General features: G+C 44.4%; 1 protein-coding gene across 1 annotated transcript; it reads left to right on the top strand.

Moving 5' to 3' along the window:
• Positions 1 to 14: 14 nt before the first annotated feature.
• LOC138962709 (transport and Golgi organization protein 6 homolog) lies at positions 15 to 27,823 on the top strand. The gene is made up of 15 exons (XM_070334635.1): positions 15 to 210; positions 1,667 to 2,670; positions 3,458 to 3,587; positions 4,011 to 4,129; positions 4,502 to 4,735; positions 6,881 to 6,993; positions 8,414 to 8,611; positions 8,919 to 9,024; positions 14,132 to 14,332; positions 20,317 to 20,442; positions 21,079 to 21,267; positions 21,516 to 22,509; positions 23,279 to 23,430; positions 24,761 to 24,871; positions 27,216 to 27,823. Exons 1-15 carry the CDS (start codon positions 114 to 116, stop codon positions 27,405 to 27,407), a joined length of 3,966 nt encoding a protein of 1,321 aa, XP_070190736.1. The 5' UTR covers positions 15 to 113; the 3' UTR covers positions 27,408 to 27,823.
• The last annotated feature ends 18 nt before the right edge of the window (positions 27,824 to 27,841 follow it).

Genomic DNA, 27,841 nt, shown 5'->3' on the forward strand with positions numbered 1-27,841 from the left:
AAACGAAAGTGTCATGGCGTTCAAAGTGCGTGCCTTTTCTGCGAAATGGTGTTGAGCGAACCAGAGATCTGCTACAATATCCCTGAGCGAACTGTGATTGTTTTCGAGGAGCAATGGCGAACGAAAACAATAAGTTGTCTGTGGCAGATGTCATCGAGGCACTTGAACTGCTTCTTAGACCCAATTTGAACAGTCAAGGTAGAGGAGTAGGTGAGACATATTGTTCGAGTTTTCTCTCTCTCTTCTTCTTCTTCTTAGTGATAGGTAGCCAACATCAGCATGGTGATGAATCTGCTACGCTTGGGTGATGGTGGTTCCGGTCTATTGCTTGGTCAGGGGTGAAGTTCAGGGGGGGGGGGGGGGAGGTTGGGGGTAGGGGGGGGGGGAGGGATGATGGGTCAGTGGAGAGTTGCCAGCCTGGCCTGAAAGGATGCCAGGGATGGCGCTGTGGCAGTTTCTACAGGCAGGCGGTTCCACTCTGGAATGGTGCGCGGGAAGAATGTTTTCTGCCTGTAGGCTGTCCTGGAGTGGGGGATTTCGTAGGACAGAGCGTGGGTCTGCCTGGTCGTGCACTTGGGTGGTCTTGGCTTTGGTGCGTGGTTACTCTTCACTGCGACAAGGTCGTGGTGGACTTTGTAGAAAGTTGTTAGTCTCGCTCGCCTCCGTCTGCTCTCAAGCGTAGGCCACTCAAGGTCTTCGAGCATGTTGTTGACGCTGGAGGTCTGGCGGAAGCGATGCGACACCCATCTGGCTGCTCTTCTTTGGACCTTTTCGAGAGAGGCACTGTCTTCAGCGGTGTGTGGGTCCCATACTGGGCTGGCATACTCCAGGATGGGTCGTACTAGTGCCTTGTATGCAGCCGCCTTGACCTTCTTGTTGCTGAGCTTGATGTTGCTCTCTCTCTCTCTCTCTCTCTCTCTCTCTCTCTCTCTCTCTCTCTCTCTCTCTCTCTCTCTCTCTCTCTCTCTCTCTCTCTCTCTCTCTCTCTCTCTCTCTCTCTCTCTCTCTCCGACTTACTAGTAAGCTTGATCATATTAATGTTCGTGAAACACAATAACTGAATAAGCGGGACACCAGCATGGAGCATTGTAATTTGTATGCCACGTTCGCACCAGATTGTGTGTGTGTTTGTTGAACCACAGGCGGAAGGTATCGTCCACTGGACGACTACTATCACAGGAAGACTACTTGTAGTGGACGACTACTATCACAGAAAGACTACTTGTAGTCTTTCTGTGATAGTAGTAGTCCAGTGGACGATACCTTCCGCCTGTGGTTGAACGAAATGGAAGGAGTAGGAGACTCTGACTCTGTATAATTATAGGCTACTGCACATGGAAAAAGTAGAAAACAATATTTGGAAAATATCCAGTTTTATAACTTTAAACTAGTACTAGTAGTAGTAATACAGTATTTGTAAGGACCGAATATGATCGATTTATCATTTTATTAAATAAAAAGTCTTCTTCTCCTTCTTCCGTAGAGGACTAGGTTCTTGGGAACGTCTCAGAGTCCTGCGGTTGAGTCACTGTTACCGAGAGTGGCTAGCTCCGGCAAACAGGGAGATTAAAAATAATAAATCAAAACTTCTTGAGATGTGGAATGAATTCAAAATCTATTTATTTTATGTAGTAACTAAGTAAAGTTATGGATGCTTTTTTTTCAGAACAAGAAAAGGACCCTTTTCTGGATGTGCTGCAACAAAATCTGACCAACTTGAAAACAAGGCTGTCAACTGACCAGCTTCGTTCCCTCGCTGCTGCTTTGGAGGAAACTCACACAGAATTAGAACTAAACCGTGATGTTTCCACAACTGCAGTGGAGTGGCAGTTTGTTAGCACCATTCTTCAGCTCCTCCATTTACAGGCTTCCTTATTGAAACCAGCAGGAAGCATTTCTAGAGAGCCATCCACGGACTCAGACTCATCAGCTGCCAAACCCAAACCAAAGAGACCTCAAGATGCTCCTCCTTTGTCTGCTTCTTCGCTCAGTATGGCTCAGACAAACACTTTGAAAAATGCACTTCAATTTGTTGCCTCCCTTGGCATATGTCCCAACCTCATCCCAGGTGTAGGAATTCCCATGCAGCATCGTAGCAAGATCCTGAAGCTAGCACCGATTGATGTTGCCACACTTGCAGACATTACAGAATCATCTGAATCAAAAAGAGTCAGACTTTCAGTTTGTGTCACCGTGTTTGGAGAATTTCTGAAGGTTCCAGAGCTACAGTCGTTCATTACTGGAGCGCATCTGAACGACACACTGGCAGCACTCTTGCAGTTGCTCCATGCTAACCCAGAGCAAAGCAAGATCAGTGCCACGCAGGCCAAAGAAACCAATCAAGAAATTGCAAAAAACAAACAAGGAGTTCATTATGCACAGCATGCAACCTCTACTGTGGCTGATAGTTCTGTTAGAAAAGAAGATTGTGAGTCCAGTACTTTGTCCACGCCTGCAAAAGACGAAGCATCCAAGAGTGACAGAACAGCACAAAACAAAGCTGAGGAGAAAGAAGGTGCTGTGGTAAGGCCAAGAACAACAGCGCCAACTACAGCAGACAACAGGCATCTCTACAGGCAAATGCTGGATAGCCTCCTGTCGAGCGTTAGCCGTGATCTGTTAATCAGAGAGCTGATGGTTCTACAGTCTGGGGTACCCAGGCCTGCTCAGGTGAATGTTCAGTCCTACTATTTCAAATGGATGATTTGTTTTCCTAGTTTCAGAAGTTGTTCTGAAATTCAGAAAAGCAGAGCTGCATGCTGTGAAGTTTTGAAAAGAATATCAATGTCTGTTAAAATATCTAGGATTTGGGTTTTAGTTTTTTGGGGGGTGTATTTTTACTTGAAGGGGTGGTCAGGATTGAATGCCAAGTGAAGTGGGTAGTTCTTGATTCTCTTTATCTTCTTATCACTGGGTTATTATAATTTTGTTTGATTTTGTTTTTCGTTTTTAAAATGTCCCCCACGTTAACAGTAAATGTTCTGCTATAATATAAGGAATGCCTATTAAAAACCAACCTCGTAATTGTATGCATTTTGTTCATTTCATTTCAAGTTTGAGTTACCTGTTTAGGCCTAAAAAAAAAAAAAGGTTTGGTTACGGTAACCCGACCTACCCTATTTTTTGGCGCCGACCCTATAACTTTTTATTACATTTGTCAAAAAAATACCAAAAAAACAAGTAAATGAGTGCAGAAAACGCAATGAAAGCGAAAGCGCCCGAGTCGCACACTTATTTCCCTGTCAAGTAGGTTTAATTTGTACACATTAGAAAAAAAAAGTTAAAAAAATAAAAAGTGATTGCCTACCTTCCTACCCTATTTGTTTTGGCTATGTTACCGTAACCACACCTATTATTTTGTTTGGCCTTACAGTAAATGTAGTACACATATTGCAATCTTACGGTTACCAATGCCAAAATAAAACACCAACAATGTACGTATTTTGCGGTTCTGTAGAATGCGAGGAACCCAGGCCTGGCAGTGAGCGGTCCTCCAGTGTGGCTGAGGAAAGCTTGCAGCCAGCTATTGTTAAGACTGGTCAGAGGATCTGAGGGCATTCTTCATCTCTGCACTGCAGTCACTACTGGTAAGTGCTGTGTGTCTGTGTGTGTGTGTTTTGTCTGTGTGTGTGTGTGTGTGTTTTGTCTGTGTGTGTGTGTGCATGTTTATGCGTGCGTGCGTGTGAGCATGCCTGAGTGTGTGCATGCAGTGAAGCTGTTGCTTGGCGATACATGTAATAATAAAACATTCTTCTATAGCTATTTTTACTGTAGTGGCAGGGATGTTTGTAGTATGCGAGTAAGTAGGTCATTGTGTCAACCCGCTTGCCCACATTATATCTGCACAGCTGATTCTTGGAATGCAATGTCTAACAGCAAGATGTTACTAATGATGTTGGTTATTAAGGTGTTCAGAAGACTTGTATTACTTGGTTTATACAATCTCAGGACTGTTTTGCAAGAGATGCATATGTATGTATTTTTTGTTTTTTTGTTTGTTTTGCAATTAGGTTCAGATCCCAGCTCACCTTCCCACTGGAAGCAATGTGGTGTGGTGGCCAAGATCATTGCTGGGTGCCCAATGCCTGTGCAGCAAGTTGATCACTATGTCAGCAGTGTTTCACAACAAGTGAGTGTGGGTGCGTGCGTGCTTGTGTGTGTATTACGTGCATGTGGTTTTCTTTTCTGGTTACAAAAAGCACAAGAATCAAGGGTAATTTAAAATACATGTATGTACACAATTTGCAGTTGCTTTTGTTTAAATATTAGGTGATCATGTACATGACCAATGACATCGGTAACTTTGACGAAAAGACACCCTTTGGATCAACCTAAAATGTCCCTAAATTGTAGGTGTCCTTTCATGACAGGATTAATTTCAGTCAAGTTTAAAAGAAAAGAGACAAGGCAATGTGTCCTTTTGTTAGATGTGTCTTCTTATTGAAGGGGCCTCATATCGCAGGTGCCTCTGTATATCCGATTTGTTTTTGTTTTTCTCTAGTTGAGAGGCCTGCTGGACACGGACAGAAAAGACTCCGGCCAGTTCACACATTTGGTGGGAGCAGTGGTCAGTTCCATGTGGGACAAGTACAGGGAACAGTTTGACCGGCATTTCCATCAGCCCTTGCTGGGACCTCTGCACGAGTGTCATGAGAAGGAAATCCAGGAAGCTGTGGAGGGTGAGATGGTTGTGTCTGAGGAAGAGCTGACCAGGTGTCTGGAAAGTATGTTCAAGGTAAGGATTTGTACTGTTGGAGTTACAGTCGAACCTGTGTACAGTGGAACCCCCCCCCCCCCCCCCCTTTTTGACTCACATGCGAAGCAAAAGTGAGTACTCACCCGAGTCGTCCGTCCGTCCGGACGTCCGTCCGTCCGTCCAGAAAACTTTAACGTTGGATATTTCTTGGACACTATTCAGTCTATCAGTACCAAATTTGGCAAGATGGTGTATGATGACAAGGCCCCAAAAAACATACATAGCATCTTGACCTTGCTTCAAGGTCAAGGTCGCAGGGGCCATAAATGTTGTCTAAAAAACAGCTATTTTTCACATTTTTCACATTTTCTCTGAAGTTTTTGAGATTGAATACCTCAGGTATATATGATATATAGGGCAAAGTAAGCCCCATCTTTTGATACCAGTTTGGTTTACCTTGCTTCAAGGTCAAGGTCACAGGAGCTTTTCAAAGTTGGATTGTATACATATTTTGAAGTGACCTTGACCCTGAACTATGGAAGATAACTGTTTCAAACTTAAAAATTATGTGGGGCACATGTTATGCTTTCATCATGAGACACATTTGGTCACATATGATCAAGGTCAAGGTCACTTTGACCCTTATGAAATGTGACCAAAATAAGGTAGTGAACCACTAAAAGTGACCATATCTCATGGTAGAAAGAGCCAATAAGCACCATTGTACTTCCTATGTCTTGAATTAACAGCTTTGTGTTGCATGACCTTGGATGACCTTGACCTTGGGTCAAGGTCACATGTATTTTGGTAGGAAAAATGTGTAAAGCAGTTCTTAGTGTATGATGTCATTGCTAGGTTTAGTTATTTGACCTTGACTCTGAAGGTCAAGGTCATGTAAAGGTCAAGGTCAAGCATGTGAGTCGTATGGGCTTTGCCCTTCTTGTTAATGTAACCGAGTGCCGTAACACTGCGATCACCCCGGGAGGCGAAGTGCAATCAAACAGGATTGAAAATGTTAGGGCTAATTTCTTAGCCCTATAAAAACTGTTATGCAAACCCGAAGGTTTCCATGAACATACAGACAATCGGAAACCACCAGACCCCATCACAAACAGAATTCCACAATCCACCGGTGTTGACTTAAAGGCCAACAACTCGGGTGCAGAGTCTGCTGTGAAAGGAGCAGTAGCCTCCCCTGTCACATTAAGACCCCTCAATTTAAGACTCCCTCCCTTTTAAGACCCTGTTTTCTCAGACTTTTTGTTCATAACCTCAGTAAATTTACCCCCTTTGTAAGACTCCCTCCTTTTTAAAATCTGATTTTCTCATTTTTTTTTAGGTCTTAAAAGGGGGAGTTCCACTATATAACGACTACAAAGCATCGTTATGATAAAATCACTTCAGTTCAAGTCTAAAATGATAATACTAACACCCCCGCAGGTTAGGGGGAGTCCCATATTGGTTGGGACGAGAAAGAATTTACCCGATGCTACCCAGCATGTCGTAAGAGGCGACTAACGGTTCTGTTTCTCCTTTTACCCTTGTTAAGTGTTTCTTGTATAGAATATAGTCAATGTTTGTAAAGATTTTAGTCAAGCAGTATGTAAGAAATGTTAAGTCCTTTGTACTGGAAACTTGCATTCTCCCAGTAAGGTCATATATTGTACTACGTTGCAAGCCCCTGGAGCAATTTTTTGATTAGTGCTTTTGTGAACAAGAAACAATTAACAAGTGGCTCTATCCCATCTCCCCCCTTTCCCCTATCCCATCTCCCCCCTTTCCACGTCGCGATATAACCTTGAATGGTTGAAAACGACGTTAAACACCAAAGAAAGAAAGAAAGAAAGAAAGATAATACTAACTGATGTTTTTCCAGAAAAATTAATTCCAGTTCAAATGTTTTAAATTGATGGTAGAGTAACCTTTTTGCCAACACAAAAACAAACATACTTAATGAACTGGGTTAAGATAGCTTGCTAATACTAGCCCAGTATTGTTTTGAAACGGTCCAGTGAGCGTGTGTTTTGTGTTTTTAGGCATCCTAGATAAGCCATTGTTTTGTAACCCTTCCATCCCTTTTGTAAGCTAGTGTGCATTGATTCCACTAGATAGTAAATAAATAAATAAATTATTTAAAATAATTAGATGATAAGATAGTAAATAAAGTATACTTACTGTGTGCAGGTGTATGTGAGCGGGCAGCAGCCCCAGGCAAACGTTCTGTCAGTTCTGCAGTCTGCGATGGATGTACTTTGGAGTTTGTTTTGTATCACACGCACCGGTGTCTACAGCATCAAGTAAGTTGCTCGCCTTATATTTTTTTTAATTCAACTACTGAACTGTACAGTAGAATCCCCTTTGACTATCAAAAAAGTAAGAGACTCAGGTCTTAAAACGGAGGGAGTCTTAATTAATACAATTTTAAATTAACAGACCTGATTAACAGAACATCTGAGAAAACAAGATATCAAAATGGAGAAACTCTTACATCAGGGGTTCTTTGAAGGGGGTGCTACTGCAAGACACATGTTTGTTTTTTGTTTTTTAAATGTCAATAACATTGCATGTAAATGAGACAAGAACATTATTATTATTCTCTTTATTTATTATTCTCTTTATTTATATAGCGCCTTATCCGAAGTTCAAAGCGCTTTATGCCGTGTGAGATGGAATTTTTTACACAATATATCACGCATTCACATCGACCAGCAAACCTCAAGCCTGTTAGGCGAATGTTCACCTTTCGCGGCCTTTATTCCAAGTCACACGGGTATTTGATGGACATTTTTATCTATGCCTATACAATTTTGCCAGGAAAGACCCTTTTGTCAATCGTGGGATCTTTAACGTGCACACCCCAATATAGTGTACACGAAGGGACCTCGGTTTTTCGTCTCATCCGAAAGACTACCACTTGAACCCACCATCTAGGTTAGGAAAGGGGGGAGAAAATAGCGGTCCGACCCAGGGTCGAACACGCAACCTCTCGATTCCGAGCGCAAGTGCGTTACCACTCGGCCACCCAGACCACATAATTTGTCTTGGCAGATATCTGTTCTTTCAGGGGTGTTAAGTTTAAGGGCTCTGCTCGCACTTGTTGATCTAAATGTTTGTAGAAGCGCCGCCATAAAAAGGGTCTTACCAAATAATACACCCTTTCGGAGTCTCAGGCGAGAGCAAATCCCATTGCATGCTGGGATTGCAAATTGTACCAAACACGAGGTCTTCAGAAGAGGTACATTGCCGATTGCGTTCAAGTTTTCCCTCGTAAGCTCTTATCTCTTTGATATTTCTGTGGTTTTTGTCCCACGATAGTCACTGCTCTTTGTGTACGGTATACTGCAGAGTGTTTGGTACAACGGAGCGCCCCCTGCCGCCAAAAATGTGACTAGCCGGGCATGCGCACTCGAAACTCCGAAGGGGTGTATTATGTGTGAGACACTCACCATACATGGTGAGTTTGCTCCTTTGTCACCTACAGCAAGAGTTACTTCCCATGTCCTGTGTCTTGTCAAACTGCGTCTGTTTCACTTCTTTGTCTGTCTTGTTTTTTTTGTGGTTTTTTTGTGTGTTTTATGTGCACGTTGTTTCCCCTCTGTTTGTTAAGTGGACTGTATTTGTGAGTGAAACTGTACAAGTGCTTGAAATTCAAGGACAACTCTTTCGTACCGTCCAGAAATTACAACAGCAAAGTACATGTATTGTGTTGACTTTCAGGCATTCTGTCAAGGAGCTGCTAACGAGACACCTGAAATTTCTTGGCCGTGACAAGGCTGCTGAGTGCCTCAAACGTCTGTGTGTCAGTGATATGGACTGCAAAGGAGAGACAGCAGATAATTGTTCTGCGACGTTAACTGTGCGCTTTGAGGCCGGCAGCAAGGGAGGTCTGCAGGCTGTTTATGCCAGAGAAGAGAGGTGAGGTTTTGGTAATGTCCTTTTGCTTCTAAACAAGCACTTAGCATTTGTGTGTGTGAAGGAGGTGGGGAGGGGGGGAGGGAGGGAGTCTGTGTATGTGTGTGTGTGTGTGTGTGTGTGTGTGTGTGTGTGTGTGTGTGTGTGTGTGTGTGTGTGTGTGTTTGTGTGTGTGTGTGTGTTTCCATTGCTTTATTAACGACTAAGAATAAGAAGGAATTAATGTATGATTAATCAAGGGTCTGTGTATGATGGGTCTTGTTATATTTTTTCTGTAGCATGTGTGCTCACCATCATTTTCTACTTGCAGAGGGATGAACCTGAGTGAGACACAGCAGGTGGAGGCTGTCATTGACGTTCTCCATGATCTGAAGAAAGACGGGGTGGCTGGGGAACTGCTGGTCACACTGTTGAAGGTTTGTTGCATTAAACACTCCCCTTATTATCTTCCCTTGCTGGTCTGTTTGTTGAAGGTTTGTTGCATTAAACACTCCCCTTATTATCTTCCCTTGCTGGTCTGTTTGTTGAAGGTTTGTTGCATTAAACACTCCCCTTATTATCTTCCCTTGCTGGTCTGTTTGTTGAAGGTTTGTTGCATTAAACTCTCCCTTTTTATCTTCCCTTGCTGGTCTGTTTGTTGAAGGTTTGTTGCATTAAACACCCCCTTTTTATCTTCCCTTGCTGGTCTGTTTGTTGAAGGTTTGTTGCGTTAAACTCTCCCCTTATTATCTTCCCTTGCTGGTCTGTTTGTTGAAGGTTTGTTGCATTAAACACCCCCTTTTTATCTTCCCTTGCTGGTCTGTTTGTTGAAGGTTTGTTGCATCAAACACCACACGGCTGTTCCACTGGCCCCTTTTCTGCTGTTTTAGTTTACAGGCGAGGAGGGTACAGCCCGTGCAAAGTGTATATATATAGCGACCCAGCCACCGCTTCCAGCATGCAGGATGTGTAACCTAACACCTTTGCACTCTTTGTCTGCTCATCGCTGTTCGCATTGGGCTGCGAGGCATATCAGCGCAGTTCAACGTTGCCAGAGACCAAAGAAGCGCTTTACTCTAGGTCGCAGCCGCGGCTCACTGCATGTGTCGGGGAAGTGCTGTGTGGTTTTTTTTCACAATTTGGTGTGTTTAAATCATCTTCACTCTGGACTGCAACATGTGTTTGTGTTCATACTCTGGAATTGTGTCTGTGAATGGTTGTTCCTTGAAGTAACAGAGAAATGGTGCATATTCACACGTGTGTTTTATTTCTAGTAGGATGTGATTAGGTGTTGCTTCCCGCTTTTTGATTTTTGTACTCATAATATGACTTGGATATCAGCGGTGTGTGGTGTTACAAAAATGTTACCCTGTATCAACATTCAAGTTTTAATTATCTTCAAACTTTGGATTTCATTCAGTGAATGGTAGTTCTATCCAACAGAAGTGAAATGCGGCAGGATTGTCCGTGTGTTTTATTTCTATGCTTTTATTTGTTGGCTTGTGTTGCTTCCCACATTTTTTGTAGCTGCGCTCTGGGGTGAGTATGGCTTCACAGGCGCATGAGGAAAGCCTTCACTTTGAGAGACTCCAAGCTCTCTGCAGAATATGTGGAGAAAGATCGAAGAGGAAGTACGACACTAACCCAGCAAAATTGTGCATAAAGTATGAGTCGGATCTTGCAAGGTTATACGGCCTAAACATCGCAGAAGAAACGAATGCCGATTTTTTCTCGCGGACTTTCTGTTCCAAATGTTATATGCGATTGACAAGGCTCAGATCGTCTGACAACCCGTCTGAAGTAAGTCTCCAGGCAGCCTTCGTCCAAATTGAAAATGCAAAACATCTTTGGACACCATTTGACCCTTCTTTGAAAGTTACTGACTGTTCTGTTTGCTGTGAGTTCAGAGAACTGACACTAGTATTGGTTGGAGCAGAGGAGCAGACAATCGAGACCCTCTAATGGTTGTGTGCCAGTGTTTAATACACGGATTCTATCAATTGGATTACCTAACCAGGATGGAGTAGCCTTTGACTTCCCGTACGCGTAGTTACAGAATAACGGAACTCAGCTTTCGGTGAGTCAGTGTTTCATACCAGATGTGTGTGTGTGTGTGTCTATATTCATGTGACAGATACCGTGACCTCATTCTTCAATCCTCTCTCTCTCTCTCTCTCTCTCTCTCTCTCTCTCTCTCTCTCTCTCTTCTTTCTCATTCAAACGCACGCGCGGCAAGAACGTACGCACGCACAAACGCGCGCCCGTACACACACGCACCGCTGACGCACAAACCACGCACACACACTGACTGTCGGCAAGCACATATTTTTGTTTGTTTCACCCTTGTTTATTGTGTTTTCAGTATTTGTGTTTATTTTATGCTTGACTTGTCTGTTTTATTTTAATGTTTGCTATCCACATCGTGTGATAAATGTTTCTCCTCTCCGAGTCAGTGTAGTTTCTGCACGCCGTTTTGGTAATCCTTATTTTTTTAACTGGTGTATTGTGCGCGATTTGCGGATTTGTTTGTATTCCATTCATATGCTGTTGAAGTGTTGTTGGCGTTATTGTCTGTATATGTTATGTTGTGTCTATGTACGCCTACAAGAATTTGCATTCGCGCTCTGCCAGCACAAGTCCGAACTTTATTGGGTGTGCCTGTGGTCTGCTGGCAGGCGAGCACAGATAATGAACATTCCTCCAGTAAGCCGCCACTGCGAGGTAGAGTAAAGCGCTTCTTTGGTCTCTGGCAACGTTGAACTGCGCTGATATGCCTCGCAGCACAACGCAAACGGCGATGCGCAGACAAAGTCGCCGGCTGACAGTCTGCAAGCAGTAATATCGTGCCGCTGGCTATTTTTACCACTCCCCATCGCGGGCCTTAAAAACAAGCTTGGAACAGCCGTGACTCCCTTTTTATCTTCCCTTGCTGGTCTGTTTGTGGAAGGTTTGTTGCATTAAACGCTCCCCTTATTATCTTCCCTTGCTGGTCTGTTTGTGGAAGGTTTGTTGCATTAAACGCTCCCCTTATTATCTTCCCTTGCTGGTCTGTTTGTTGAAGGTTTGTTGCATTAAACACTCCCTTTTTATCTTCCCTTGCTGGTCTGTTTGTTGAAGGTTTGTTGCATTAAACACTCCCTTTTTATCTTCCCTTGCTGGTCTGTTTGTGGAAGGTTTGTTGCATTAAACACCCCCTTTTTATCTTCCCTTGCTGGTCTGTTTGTTGAAGGTTTGTTGCATTAAACACTCCCTTTTTATCTTCCCTTGCTGGTCTGTTTGTGGAAGGTTTGTTGCATTAAACGCTCCCCTTATTATCTTCCCTTGCTGGTCTGTTTGTTGAAGGTTTGTTGCATTAAACACTCCCTTTTTATCTTCCCTTGCTGGTCTGTTTGTGGAAGGTTTGTTGCATTAAACGCTCCCTTTTTATCTTCCCTTGCTGGTCTGTTTGTTGAAGGTTTGTTGCGTTAAACTCTCCCTTTTTATCTTCCCTTGCTGGTCTGTTTGTTGAAGGTTTGTTGCATTAAACTCTCCCTTTTTATCTTCCCTTGCTGGTCTGTTTGTTGAAGGTTTGTTGCATTAAACACTCCCTTTTTATCTTCCCTTGCTGGTCTGTTTGTGGAAGGTTTGTTGCGTTAAACTCTCCCTTTTTATCTTCCCTTGCTGGTCTGTTTGTTGAAGGTTTGTTGCATTAAACGCTCCCTTTTTATCTTCCCTTGCTGGTCTGTTTGTTGAAGGTTTGTTGCATTAAACACTCCCTTTTTATCTTCCCTTGCTGGTCTGTTTGTGGAAGGTTTGTTGCATTAAACGCTCCCTTTTTATCTTCCCTTGCTGGTCTGTTTGTTGAAGGTTTGTTGCATTAAACTCTCCCCTTATTATCTTCCCTTGCTGGTCTGTTTGTGGAAGGTTTGTTGCATTAAACACTCCCCTTATTATCTTCCCTTGCTGGTCTGTTTGTTGAAGGTTTGTTGCATTAAACTCTCCCTTTTTATCTTCCCTTGCTGGTCTGTTTGTTGAAGGTTTGTTGCATTAAACACTCCCTTTTTATCTTCCCTTGCTGGTCTGTTTGTGGAAGGTTTGTTGCGTTAAACTCTCCCTTTTTATCTTCCCTTGCTGGTCTGTTTGTTGAAGGTTTGTTGCATTAAACACTCCCCTTATTATCTTCCCTTGCTGGTCTGTTTGTTGAAGGTTTGTTGCATTAAACACTCCCTTTTTATCTTCCCTTGCTGGTCTGTTTGTGGAAGGTTTGTTGCATTAAACACTCCCCTTATTATCTTCCCTTGCTGGTCTGTTTGTTGAAGGTTTGTTGCATTAAACTCTCCCTTTTTATCTTCCCTTGCTGGTCTGTTTGTTGAAGGTTTGTTGCATTAAACACTCCCCTTATTATCTTCCCTTGCAGGCCTTGTGGAAGGTTTGTTGTGTTACACACTCCCTTTTTATCTTCCCTTGCTGGTCTTGTTTTTGAAGGTTTGTAGTGCTAATTGCTTCCTTATTACGTTCTTCTGCTGCTTCGGGACTTTAGAAAAGAAAAGAAAAGTACAGGCAAAATTGCTAAACTGCAGTTGTTTAGATCAGTTGTTTGTATTTAAAAAAATATGTATATATATATTAGTGACATACATGTGTGTTTGAGAGTTGTGAAGAATGTCTTGTGACCCAGCACCTTGGTCTAAAATTGCAGGCAGGTTTTTATTTAAAGCTACGGGCCTTTAGCTGTGGACTCTGTTTAATGAGATTTCTTGGGAGGGTTTGTTTATGCATGTAACTGACCGGTTGATAAAAACCAAGTGCCTTCAGGAAGAAAGGGCCTAATTGTGGTTGGTTCTGGTTTAAGCTGTAGAAATGACCAACAAGCACCCTGCAGGATAGAATCTGTTTTCACCAGGGCTGAGATGCTCAAAGCAGAAGTGGGTGCCACCCAAGGGCGGGGATGTAGCTCAGTCGGTAGCGCTCTGGATTTGTATCCAGTTGGCCGCTGTCAGCGTGAGTTCGTCCCCACGTTCGGCGAGAGATTTATTTCTCAGAGTCAACTTTGTGTGCAGACTCTCCTCGGTGTCCGAACACCCCCCGTGTGTACACGCAAGCACAAGACCAAGTGCGCACGAAAAAGATCCTGTAATCCATGTCAGAGTTCGGTGGGTTATAGAAACACGAAAATACCCAGCATGCTTCCTCCGAAAACGGCGTATGGCTGCCTAAATGGCGGGGTAAAAAACGGTCATACACGTAAAATTCCACTCGTGCAAAAAAAACACGAGTGTACGTGTGAGTTTCACCCCACAAACGCAGAAGAAGAAGAAGAAGAAGATGCCACCCAAAAGGGTTAGAACAAATCGCGGGGTCTGATTCGTTGAAATCAGAACAATTAAAGCTCAATTTCAAACAACCAAAGACCACGGCTGGCTCCCACCCGTTTGGTAACTTTCTCAAGCACCTCAGCCCAGGTTGTTGACATTTTATGGAATAGCAGTCGATAGGCACCGCTTAAGATTTCTGTGTTTAGTCCACAACAGTTTCAGAAATGTCAGTTTAGGTTTGTGTTTGCAGGAGTTGACAGAAATGATTTCCACAGAAACACAGCAACCAGACATTGTTCTGCCAGCAAGCCTGCAGAGGTCCGAGGTCAGGGAGAAGAAGAGAGGCGAGCTGACGAGACGAGTGACTCTCTTGCACCTGCTGGCTTCCATCTGTGAGACGTTCGGATCAGAATGTTTGTCCGACAACACGCAGATCCTCCTGTTTGTCAAGGTAAAGAGGAAACCCTTTTTTAATGATATTTTGTTGAGATAGTATGTAGATTGTGTGGCAGTGGCCTAGTGGATAGGACTCTGGCCTCCTAAGGGGAAGGTGGAGTGTTCAATCCCAGCCGCGCCTGGTGGGTTAAGGGTGGAGATTTTTGGTTTAAGCATGTTTTATTCAATTTCTCATACACACGTTTCAAACATTAACAACATTAAGAACGTTAACAAGCAGATTGCTTATGGACGCGTTCTTGAAATGATAATCAATACACATTCCGATAGCAAAACATGGCGAACAAGTGATAGCTTCAACACTTATCTTGATAATCTTTAATTGTATTTTATACAAGTAAGATGAAGAGAGAGACAGAGAGAGAGATAGAGGGAGAGAGAGAATGCCTGGCTACATCAATTGCACAGTTAATATAATATCAGCCGAAGCGATTAGTTAACATAACATAGTCGGGGATATAGCTCAGTTGGTAGCGCGCTGGATTTGTATTCAGTTGGCCGCTGTCAGCGTGAGTTCGATCCCAGGTTCGGCGGAAATTTATTTCAGAGTCAACTTTGTGTGCAGACTCTCTTCGGTGTCCGAACTCCCCCCCCCCGTGTACACTACATTAGGTGTGCACGTTAAAGATCCCACGATTGACAAAAGGGTCTTTCCTGGCAAAATTGCTTAGGCACAGTTAATAATTGTCTACCTATACCCGTGTGAATTGGAATAATAGGCCGTGAAAGGTAAATATGCGCCGAAATGGCTGCAATTACTGGCCGTATAAAATCACTGCAGAGCGCCTAGAACTGTACCCACGGAATATGCGCGATATAAGCCTCATATTGATTGATTGATAGTCTTGTGGAGACTTTTCCCATCTCCCAGTTCAACTTATGTGCAGACCTGCTCGTGCCTTATCCCCCTTTGTGTGTACATGCAAGCACAATACCAAGTACTCACAGAAAAGATCCTGTAATCCATGTCAGAGTTCGGTGGGTTATAGAAACACAAAAATACCAAGCATATGCATCCTCTGAAATGAGGTGTACGGCTGCCTAATTGACGGGGTTAAAACGGTCTTGCAAGTAAAATCTCACTTGGGGGCTTCAGACCATGAACAAAGAAGAAGTGTGGCGTGGGTGTGGTAGGCTGCACCCTTTGTCTGACGGTGTGCCTGTCTGTTACAGGTGAAAATCGGAGGTGCATTGGAAGCAGAGCAGGGTTTTATTTCTGTTAGTTTTGTTGTTGCCAAAATTAATAAGAAACAACAGTTAGTGATGTACATAAAACATACAGTAAAACCTGTCTCTAACGGACACCCTTGGGGAATGGTAATAGTGTCCCTATTAGACAGGTGTCCCTTCTTCACAGGTGGAGGGGCGGGGCAATATTTTACAAAGAGCACGTAAAATGAACAAGACACTTTTTGTCAGTCCTGTAGTATGTATTTATTGGATTGAACATGAGACTCACTGAAAATGGGAGTAAACAAATGATACATGTAGCTAACAACAACAACAACAACAACAAGAACAACAACATCCCCCCCCCCCCCCCCCCCCCCCACCTACCCCGTTCCCTACACACACTGTGCATTCAAACTTACGCAAGTCGGACGTCACAAAGCTAAAAATAGCTGACTCTTCATCAGTCATTCAACAGGAAATTCCGCAGTGTGTCTCGACCAAATTAATTGGGTCAGCTCTTGTTTCATTCAGTTTTTCTAGTCTCAGCATAAATGCATGGAACAGAAATTTAGCTGTGTTAAACTATTGTTTCCTTCGAACGATTGCTTACAAAGAGAGAGAGATCGAGAGAGAGATTAGTAGGAGGGGGGGAGTGGTAAATGATAAATGGTTGCCATACCACTCCCATACCACGTTGTTCAGGTCTTCATATTGCGTTTTCCGACGTTTCACAGTTTTTTGGTCGATTCGCGCACTCCTTCATCACGTCTTCTTTTTCCGATTTGATCCTCGCGATCTGTGTTTTACCACATCCCATCTCCTTCGCCACATCTCGGCATGATTGGCCGCTATCTAGTTTTTTCAAGGCAGCGACACGCTGCTCTAAAGTCAACGCTTTTCTTTTTCCTGCTGGAGATTCCATTTTCAAACACAGTAGTCTACTGTTGCTTTTGGTTGTGACTGTATCCACAATGCGGAAAAGCGAAAGTGAGCGAAAGTGAGTGAAGCGAAAGTGAGTGAACGAAAGTGGGTCTCCATCTAAACAAGCCACTGATTGGTCAGAAAAGGGACAGGACAACCAATCAACAACCATTTGTGCTACGGCTACGGCTGCTGAGCACTGACTGCATAACAGTCGAGTTTTCGAAGTTGCGTTTTTATGTACGTTGTGTCCGTTTGTGACAGTGTTTACACTTCCTACGGTCCGAAAAATCGTGTCAGCGTCCGTAAGTGGCAGGTGTCCGCCCGTTAAAGGTTAGTTATTGTTGAAATCGTGTTCGTGCCATGATAAACTGTCCGTATGTAGCAGGTGGCCGTTACAACAAGGGTCCGCTAGACTCAGGTTTTACTGTACTTATCTTTTGGTGGCTTCTGAATAAGGAGTTCCTGTATGTGCACGTTTGATTATTGTATGAGGCTCTTTATTAAGAGAAGAAAATGAAAGTTTTACGCCCTCACGGCAAAGCCATTAGGGGCATGTTACACGGGTAAACCCGGCTTTGTATGAAAATAAAAAATAAAAATGCGGGGGGGGGATGTAGACAGCTGGCTGCCGGCTGCTGGAGGAGACCTGAAATGGGCTAGGGACCGGGTTGGGTCGTCTTGGGTCAGTGCTGAAATGGTTACTTTTTTGGCTGTTGGCCGAACGGACACACGGGCTTCATATTTTTGCATGCATGTATTCGTGTTTCCAAGGCCTGAGGCTTTCGCTGTGACCCTGAGATCTCCATCGTGCGCATGCGCGCACACGGGGGTGTTCGGACACCGAGGAGAGTCTGCACAAAGTTGACTCTGGGACACACATCCCGCGCCGAACTTGGGGGTTGAACCCACGCTGATAGTAACAACCGGTTTTAAAGCCAGCGCCTCCACCGACTGGGCAAACTCCCCCCCCCCCCCAATTTGTTGGGGTCAAGAAGTTCCATGGAGGGCGGGGGGTATGGAGTAACACATAGTGTTTTGCTAAGAACATTCCCACCCATGCAGAGCCGCGCTATGGGTACGCATTACCGTGAAGCTGTCAGTCAGTGCTACCAAATGTCGTCTGTGTCTACCACTCGGTGGTGACTTAATGTGGGTCTATGTAAGCAGATGCCAGCGCAAGCAATCTGATGCAGAGTCAGGAGGCGGTTTGGTACAAGAGAACCTTAGAGGCCACAGCCTCGGCCGTCTAAGGGATCTGTGTGTCTGGAGGCACATTTGGTTTCTGAGGTTCAAGCGGAGCTGTTGCCTCTGCTCCCAAGTTCCCGTGTCTGGAGGCGTTTTTGGTATGGTAGCAAACCTGTAGGTTGGGGCCTCTGCCTTTCAGGATGCCAGGACTACAAAATGTGTGTCTTGGGACACATTTAGCTTAAGATTCCAGAATTGGATCTGTGCTGTGCTGGGTCTGCTGCACTTTATTAAGTGTGTAGTCTACTTGGTTATACAGCAGTCCCTGACCGGCACGGTTGGCCTAGTGGTAAGGCGTCCGCCCCGTGATCGGGAGGTCGTGGGTTCGAACCCCGGCCGGGTCATAACTAAGACTTTAAAATTGGCAATCTAGTGGCTGCTCCGCCTGGCGTCTGGCATTATGGGGTTAGTGCTAGGACTGGTTGGTCCGGTGTCAGAATAATGTGACTGGGTGAGACATGAAGCCTGTGCTGCGACTTCTGTCCTGTGTGTGGCGCACGTTATATGTCAAAGCAGCACCGCCCTGATATGGCCCTGGGCGTTAAGCAAACAAACAAACAAACAAAAGCAGGGAGCGGACACCTGACATGTACGGACACATTTGCTCGGCACGGAGTGTTTTCCTTCTATATTTGCCCCCCCTTAAACGGACACCTGCAAAACGTGGACACGGACACTCATTTTCGGTCCCAACAGCAGGTCATACCTCCAATGTACGGACAGACCATCGTCAAATGTTCACCACAACAAAGTCGATAACAGAGCAGTCCGGCTCTTGGTACAAAGATCACAGCCGCAATGGCGTGATGACAGTCACTGATAACTTGAGTGCACGTGTACCCATCAGGAGAGGGGGGGGGGGGGGGGGGGGGGTAGTTTTGGTCAGGAGTGGAGTACATGCGAAGATGCCAACATGAAACTGCACTGTGCTCTTTATTCTTGTCTGTTGGACGTAAACAACAGAAACCACATGTACAGTCGATGAAGGTCCTGAGCGAAAGAGAGTGAAAAACGGGCCACAGTTCTCAGCATCGTGTGTCTGTGTGTAACCTCTTTCATTGACAAGATACTCTTGTTTTCCCTCAGCCTTGACCAGTGAGTCCGTAGCCTAATATGTGAACCCTTCAGTTGTCTTGCTTTGTCAAAAGTTACGACACAGTCAACTGGTTTTGCTCTGAGTGAACAGTGCAGCTGGCCTCTCTGGCCACAGCCCCAAACAGTACATGGCTGGAGGGAGTGAGAGAGAGGGAGGGGGGAGGGGGGGGGGTGGAGGGGTAGCTGGCTAAACTCTGTGGGGTGTCCGGTGTCACTACATGTCAGCAGGAAGAGCATTGGAGAGAAATAGAGAGGTGTACTCTTCCACACAATTTCCAAGCATCAGTTGTCACTTGGGGTAGGCATAAAGGCCTGTCCAGACACTCCAGGCTGACCCTGTCCACATTTGACTTATGCTCAAAACGATCCCGCGGGGCACGCCGCGGCGGGCTATGATCGCGAAGCGTTATCTGCAGACAGAATAGAGCGTGTTCTAATTTCTCTGACACAGAAATAGAACGACGGAAATTTGACCAATCAGAGAAAACCAGAGCGATGACGTCAACCGTCAAATTGAGTTGGATTGTGGGTAGACTCTAAGTACAACATGGCGGCTGCTTACCGATTCTCTTCGACACAAGTGCGATGAATTTGACGCTCCTGGTCGAGATGCACAGCTAATGCTGCCAACACCATCATCTCATCTTCACTTTCCTCACTGTCACTGTTTTGTATGTACGCAGCCATCTTTGCAAATTACCGCTAGCGTGTTGACCTTCCTGTCAGGTGACCTTGACGCTTCCGCTCCACTGATACTGCGTTGTGAACAAAGTCGTCGATGGGTGGCCACTCGGCAAAATCCCGCGCGACGCACAAAACGGCCTGCGGCGCATAGAGCGTAAAACGGCGGCCAAATGTGGTCGGCCCTTTAGTGAGGGAGAGTGGGAGCTGTGTTATGTACTGTGTATTTCCGACTGAAGAGTGAAAAGTCACTGCCATGCCACATGATCGGCATGCAGTCAATAAAGCCAGACAAGAAGAAAATAAATTACATGACGATGACATGCAGCTCTATCTGCTGCTATTTCTTCAAACTGGTTTTCAAGCTTATTCTTGCAAAGCATCTGCACACGCTCCTCTGTGCTGTGTTTGTGTGGCTGCTTTCGTATGTCAGTGCATGGTGAGTGTGTTCACTGCCTTGAGGATTTATTTTATCTCTTCTTTTCAACACTTTTCATACAAATCATTTTTACAGAACGTTTAAAGAAGTATTAGGAGTTTATTGTTATTGTTTCCACAAGAAGTGATTAGCATAGACTCAATCCTGTTTGTGTGTCTCTGTGTGACTGAGTGTATGGGGGAGGGGGTGGTGTGGTCACCCCTCCCGTGACCGGACACCTGCAATGTACGGACAGTTTTGCTATGGCCCAAGGGTGTCCGTTCATGAGAGGGACTGCTGTACTTATATATGTTTTTTCCTTCCAGGGAAATAAGAAGAAATGCTTGCTCCATTTGCATAAGACGTTTCACTGGTATTGGTATAACTGCAAGGTGTGAAAGATAAAAGAAGGACCATGACAACCTGTGTTTTACTGTGTGCAGGCTTCTTTAGAACAGGGTGTGGCAGTGTGTCAGGGAACCACAGAAGAGGAGATGGCTTTCTTTGAGACTGAAACAATGTCCATGGCAATGGGCCTTCTGACTGCCGTCATGGCTGGTGCTCTTCAGGTACAGTGGAACCCCTGGATTTAAGACTTCCCCGGGCGGGGATGTAGCTCAGTCGGTAGCGCGCTGGATTTGTATCCAGTTGGCCTCTGTCAGCGTGAGTTCGTCCCCACGTTCGGCGAGAGATTTATTGTGTGCAGACTCCCCTTGGTGTCCGAACACCCCCGTGTGTACACGCAAGCACAAGACCAAGTGCGCACGAAAAAGATCCTGTAATCCATGTCAGAGTTCGGTGGGTTATAGAAACACGAAAATACCCAGCATGCTTCCTCCGAAAGCGGCGTATGGCTGCCTAAATGGTGGGGTAAAAACGGTCATACACGTAAAAGCCGTGGGAGTTTCAGCCCATGAACGAACAAACAAACAATAAGACTTCCCCATTTTTAAGACCTTGATTTTTCAGATATTTTGTTTATTACCTCTGTAAAATTTACCTCCGTTTAAGACCCTCTCTTTTCTAAGGCCCGATTTCCTCCCCAAAAATTTAGGTCTTGAAAGGGGGCTTTTCAGTTTTCTGTAACATGTCCAAAGTTCAGTAAATGCCGATAGATTTTCTTAAATTAGTAATGTCTGGACTCTTTCTTCTAGTTCTTTGAAAATGATTTGCCTTTTTTCTGTTGTTGGTCCAATGTAATTCAGATGGAAGAAAAACACAGAAATCTCCTGGATGAAATGCTGCCTTTACTGGAGGTCATTGGTGAAGGTCATCCTGATGAGTTCATGCAGGAGATGGCCTCTGACATTCGCATTGCCATAGCAACCAGAGGAGCCGTTTGGTCCTCCCTACAAAAAAACAAGTCAGAGGGGAACAAAACAGGCGTAAAGCAGGTACACCTATTTCCTTCATAGCTAACAATTTTTTGTGCTTGCTTTATGTTGTTGATGATTTACTTCTTTGTTTTAAGCTGTTGTTCTTGCTGATGTGTTTCCTTTTTGTTAGCTTTGGTCATGTTTCTTTGTACAATTTTAAAACAGAATGTTGTGAATTCCGGTACATGTAGGTCGAAGTTGGTTTTTCTTTTTCTGGCTAATTTTCTCATTAGCATTTGAGAAACACGTACATTTCTGTGTTCCAGACTCCCCATTCTGCACCAAAACAGGAGGCAAAGATCCAGCCAGGCAAGAGGCCTGCTTCTAAGCCTTTGATAGAAGTTTTGTCAGATCACCCAACACAATATACCCCTGACAAAGACCGTATCAAGCAGCCTTCCGCAGTACAACCAAAACCCTTGATAGAAATGTTACCTGACGAGACCAGTTCAGCATACCAGGTGCCAAAAGTTTCATCTCAGATAGCGTCAGATTCTGCTTCAGGATCGAACAGTGCAGGTGTTGATCAAGAGCATTCATGCACTGATGGGCCATTTGTACCTGCAGAAGATACAGTGAATTCCAGCCACCCTGGTACAGTGCATTCTAGCCACCCTGGTACAGTGAATTCTAGCCACCCTGATACAGTGAATTCTAGCCACCCTGATACAGTGAATTCTAACCATCCTGGTACAGTGCATTCTAGCCACCCTGCGGCTCTAAGTGTGTCCTCACAGGACACAACTGGTTCGGCTGAAATGAGTTTCTTGCAAAATTCATCAGAAAAATCCTCATCACAGGACAGGACAGGCTTGGCTGAACTGAGTTTCTCGTATAACTCATCAGAAAAATCTTCATCACAGGACAGAACAGGCTCGGCTGAACTGAGTTTCTCGCATAACTCATCAGAACAATCCTCACTGCAGACTGTGTTTGAAGAGTTGTGCGATCCTCTGTTGCCCGTCCGTGGACACGCCTTAATATCTCTAGCCAAGCTCGTGGAGGATGGAGACGCAGAGACGCTCGGCAAGAAAGAGGTTGTGCAGAAAGTCTTTGAAGAGAACATTCGTCACGGTGATTCCTACCTCTACCTAGCCGCTATCAGAGGAATGAGCTCTCTGTCAGACCGTTTTCCTGAGTCTGTGGTGCCGTCCTTGGCGGCAGAGTTTGCAGGCTTCTCCCAGAAGTCCACCTCAGGCCTGACTGCAGAGCACAGGTTGAAAGTTGGGGAAGCAATGATGAAGGCTACGAGAAATTTGGGTGAGTGACATGATGACTGGTCTGTGAGTGAAATGAATAAGAGTGAATAAGTGTATGATACATGTATTTTCAGGAGAAACGATCCCCAAGTATCGTGAGGTACTCCTAGCAGCTGTGCTAACAGGGGCTCGCGACAAGGACGCTACAGAGACTTCAATAATTGAAATCTTTGTACATGCATTTTCAGGGAAAACAATCCCTAAGTATCGTGAGTTACTCCTGGCAGCTGTGCTAACAGGGGCTCGTGACAAGGATACTACAGCTACTTCAAACATTAATATCTTTGTACATGTATCTTCAGGAGAAACGATCCCTAAGTATCGCTAGTTGCTACTGACAGCTTACTAACAGGAGCTCGTGACAAGGATACTACAGCTACTTTAAAAATTAAAATCTTTGTTCATGTATTTTCAGGAGAAACGATCCCCAAGTATCGAGAGTTGCTCCTGGCAGCTGTGCTAACAGGGGCGCGCAACAAGGATGCTACAGCTACCTGATAAACATTGAGATCTTTGTACCCCGTCAAGAGAGTGAATAAGTGTGTCATATTTTTAGGAGAAATGATCCCGAAGTATCAAGAGTTACTCCTGGCAGCCGTGCTAACGGGGGCACGCGACAAGGATACTACAGCAACTTCAAATATTGAAATCTTTGTACATGCATTTTCAGGAGAAACGATCCCCAAGTATGGAGAGTTACTCCTGGCAGCCGTGCTAACAGAGGCGAGTGACAAGGACAAAAATTGAACTCTGTGTACATGCATTTTCAGGAGAAACGATCCCTAAGTACCGTGAGTTACTCCTGGCAGCCGTGCTAACAGGGGCGCGTGACAAGGACGCTACAGTGAGGGCCAGCAGCGTCTCCAACCTGGCTGAGCTGTGTTCCCTGCTACACTTCTCACTGGGCTCCGTCCTGCAAGAGGTCAGTATTTCAATGTACAGTGAAAACATTCATTCATTTATTCTTTTGCTTGGGACTTTCCCAACAAGCGGCCGAAACATTGGATCAAGCCAAGTTCTTGTTACTATGTTTGTCTGTGCACTTAAAAGACCGTTGGGTCGATATATATTTGTGAATGTAACATATTGTTTTGTCAATAACAAACCTTCCAACAACCTATGTTCCTTGTTTTTTTATTGTGAATTTTGGAACGTTGGCAGTCTCTTTGTTTTTGGATTTAGTGAAAACACCCCTTTTAATACATTGGTACCTGTAATGAGCAGACACCTACCTTGTATGGACACCTGTTGTCCCTTTCTTTGTTATCTCTACTAAAATATACATGTCATGACAGGCCACCTTGAATGTAGGACACTTTTGGCCGGTCCCAAGGGTGTCCTTTCATTACAGGTACGGGCGGGGATGTAGCTCAGTCGGTAGCGCGCTGGATTTGTATCCAGTTGGCCGCTGTCAGCGTGAGTTCGTCCCCACGTTCGGCGAGAGATTTATTTCTCAGAGTCAACTTTGTGTGCAGACTCTCCTCGGTGTCCGAACACCCCCCGTGTGTACACGCAAGCACAAGACCAAGTGCGAACGAAAAAGATCCTGTAATCAATGTCAGAGTTCGGTGGGTTATAGAAACACGAAAATACCCAGCATGCTTCCTCCGAAAACGGCGTATGGCTGCCTAAATGGCGGGGTAAAAATCGGTCATACACGTAAAATTCCACTGGTGCAAAAAAACACGAGTGTACGTGGGAGTTTCAGCCCACGACCGCAGAAGAAGAAGATTACAGGTACCACTGTACATGTGTACCTCCAAAAATCTTAGGAAATCAGCTCTTAGAAAGGAGGTAGGCTAACAATGCAGGTACGTTTACAGAGGTCATGAAATAAACATTCTGACAAAGAGGGGTTGGGAGTGGGGGTGGGGTGGGGGAGTGTAAATCAGGAGTTCAACTGTAGTCTTTGAATGTACTATATGTAGTAAGAAATTACTGTTTAGAGGTAGTGATCAGACAGAGGATTAGGGGATTTAGAAATAGGAAGGGCCATTTCTTTCTTTCAGATTGTCAAGAAAACCTGGCTCCGTCATGAAAAACTACTTCATCCACTTATTATTTTCTGATGTTTTAGCCATTTTGTCCTGTAGAAGTGTTTCAAAAAGTGCACAAAGTGTTGCAACATGTAGCAGGAATTATTTTTGTTCCACTGCACTTTCAGGACTAAAATCATGCTTTTGTATTGTGTAAGACACATGTTCTTTGCACATATTTCTCCTTGAAAGCAATTCCTTCGTTTTCATTAACAGGTGTTTAGCTGCTGCAAGAGTCTCTTGGAGACTGATGAAGCAATTGTGAGAAGAGCAGCAGCCTTGACCTTGGCCAAAATACTGGAAGGATTAGACAAGGATGCATTGATTGTGAGTGTATATTTTTTTCTTGACTGTATTAATGCACTTCTTGGTTAAGATAGTAAGTCTATACATTTAGGATTTATAACCAACAAAAACAACAAAAACAAACACATACAAAAATATGGAGATGCCACCCCTAGAACAGACCACAGAACTGTCTGTTTTCACTTCCATTGTGGAGATCTGTGATGTGTAATTGAAAATAGTTCAGTGAATACACAAGATTCTGTCTTATAGTCAAAAATAGGACGGGGATGTAGCTCAGTCGGTAGCGCGCTGGATTTGTATCCAGTTGGCCGCTGTCAGCGTTAGTTCGTCCCCACGTTCGGCGAGAGATTTATTTCTCAGAGTCAACTTTGTGTGCAGACTCTCCTCGGTGTCCGACCACCCCCGTGTGTACACGCAAGCACAAGACCAAGTGCGCACGAAAAAGATCCTGTAATCCATGTCAGAGTTCGGTGGGTTATAGAAACACGAAAATACCCAGCATACTTCCTCCGAAAACGGCGTATGGCTGCCTAAATGGCGGGGTAAAAAACGGTCATACAAGTAAAATTCCACTCGTGCAAAAAACACGAGTGTACGAGGGAGTTTCAGCCCACGAACGCAGAAGAAGAAGAAGATAGTCAAAAATAAATGTGAAGTGAATTTTGTTGTGGCTGTAATTTCTTGTTTATTTAATGGTATTGTGCTTTCTGTTCTGCTCAGTATTTACCATGTAAGTGCAGAAAGAAATGTATTGGAGACCCAGGATTTTGTTGTTGTTGTTGTTGTTGTTGTTGTTGTTGTTGTTGTTGTTGTTGTTGTTGTTGTTGTGTGGTGGTGGTGGTACAGACCTACCTGCGATGTGAGGCCCCCTCTGATGAGAGGACGTATCCCTTGAAAGAACACCTTCTGTTGTCTATTTGTCTGTTTTATCTCTACCAAACAAGAGGCGAAGCCATCAAGGCTCACGTAAGAAATCGACAAACAGTAACACAAACTCAATCACACACACACACACACACACACACACACACACACACACACACACACACACACACACACACACACAGAAAGAGCATAGGTGAAACTGTGCAAGAAAGCGAGACACTAGATCTAAATCTGTCTGTCTGCATGTAGCCTACTTACAAGGACACGACTGCCAACTAGTCTCGGCGCGCTCAAAATAATAATGACCGAGACTGTCAGTACTTCCTTCGCGTGACGTCTAACCCTCTTACGTCATAATGTGACGTCAATGTAATGTGACGTCTTCAAATGTTAGAGTTTCTACCACAGACATACACACGCACAGACGCACGCACGCACGCACGCACAGACAGACAAAGTTACGATCGCATAGGCTACACTTACGTGAGCCAAATATGCTGGTAAAGACAGGCCAGTGCAATGTCAGGACACTTTTAGCTGGTCCAAAGGTGTTCTTTCATTGCACTTACCACGGTTCTATTTTGGGACATATACAGATACTTGTGATTTAGTTTGGTATACAGATGACACCCCCCTTTTAAGACCTCCAAAAATCTGAGAAAATCAGGTCTTAAAAAGGAGGGAGTCTTAAAATGGGGGTAAATTTACAGAGGCTATGAACAGAAAGTCTGAGAAAACTAGGTCTTACAAAGGAGGGAGTCTTCAATAGGAAGGTTTCCGCCAGTTATCTCTCTGAGGTTTTGGGTGCGTGCCCCTTGCGGGGGCAAAAAACATCGAGGTCACAAGCAGGGTCAAGGGGAAGGTCGGCTGGGCGGACAGGAGTATGACGGCTTACTAGTGCCAAAACCTGGTGTTACCCATTATCACGTGATAATTACTAATTAACGCTGTCAGTTACTGTTTTCATCTGTTAGTTACTAAAGTTCATGGGAAAATTACTAATTTTTAGTTTCGGCACTAGCAATCCGTCAGGAAGTGAGCCAAAACTAAAAATTAGTAATTAACAGGTGAAAGTTAGTAATTTTTCCGGAAAATTTTGTAATTTTCCGGGGAAAATTAGTAATTAACACGTGAAAATGGTAATTATCAAGGGAAAATTACTAATTTTCCCTTGATAATTACAATTATGAGGTTTTGGCACTAGTAAGCCGTCATACAGGAGACTACAATAGGAAGGTTTCCGCCAGTTATCTCTCTTTGAGGTTTTGGGTGCTTAGAGAGTACCGTACCCCTTGCGGGGGCAAAAAACATCGAGGTCACAAGCAGGGTCAAGGGGAAGGTCGCTGGGCGGACAGGAGACTATTGGCGGGTCTCAAAACCAGGGTTCCACTGTATTGTTATTCATCCAGTTTACATCTTGTTTTCTTATCATAACATTCTTTTTATACTGATAAAGTTTTGACCTTTCACCACACAGGTTCTAGATTCATTGCTGAAGGACTTGTATCGTCTGCTGAAGAGAGTGCACAATACTGACAGCGATGATGCCGTGCGTCTCCATGCCAACATGGCCCTCGTTCAGCTGGACACCGTTTCACGGCAGTTTCTCTTCCCGCCACAGACGTTGCAGAAGAAAATACAGGTTCTCTCCAATCAAGACACTTTTTGATGAAATCTGAGAAAATCAGGTCTTAAAAATGAAGGGAGTCTTAAAATGGGGGTTAAAGGCACAGTAAGCCTCCCGTAAACCATCACAGAGCTCCCCGAGCGTCTACATACAGTACAAGCATACTTCCATTTGAACGCTCACCGAACGGGAACATCCTGGCTGCTTTCTGTCGAGCGTGAGGAATTTTCAAAGAATTTATTTTCGTGGACTTTGTCTTCTACAACAATGGGGCCTCGTTTTGGTGCTGGACGGCTGTTATGATACCGGAAATCACGCCCGGACAGTAAGCCTCCTGTAAACCATCACAGATACTGTCAGGCTTTTACACACATTACAAACACCCTTCTATTTGAACGCTCACCAAACGGGAACATCCTAGGTGCCCTACGTAAAGAGCGAGCAATTTTCAAAGAAATAATTTTTCGGATTGTCTC

Source organism: Littorina saxatilis, linkage group LG1, assembly GCF_037325665.1.
Source record: "Littorina saxatilis isolate snail1 linkage group LG1, US_GU_Lsax_2.0, whole genome shotgun sequence".
Taxonomy (NCBI): domain Eukaryota; kingdom Metazoa; phylum Mollusca; class Gastropoda; order Littorinimorpha; family Littorinidae; genus Littorina; species Littorina saxatilis.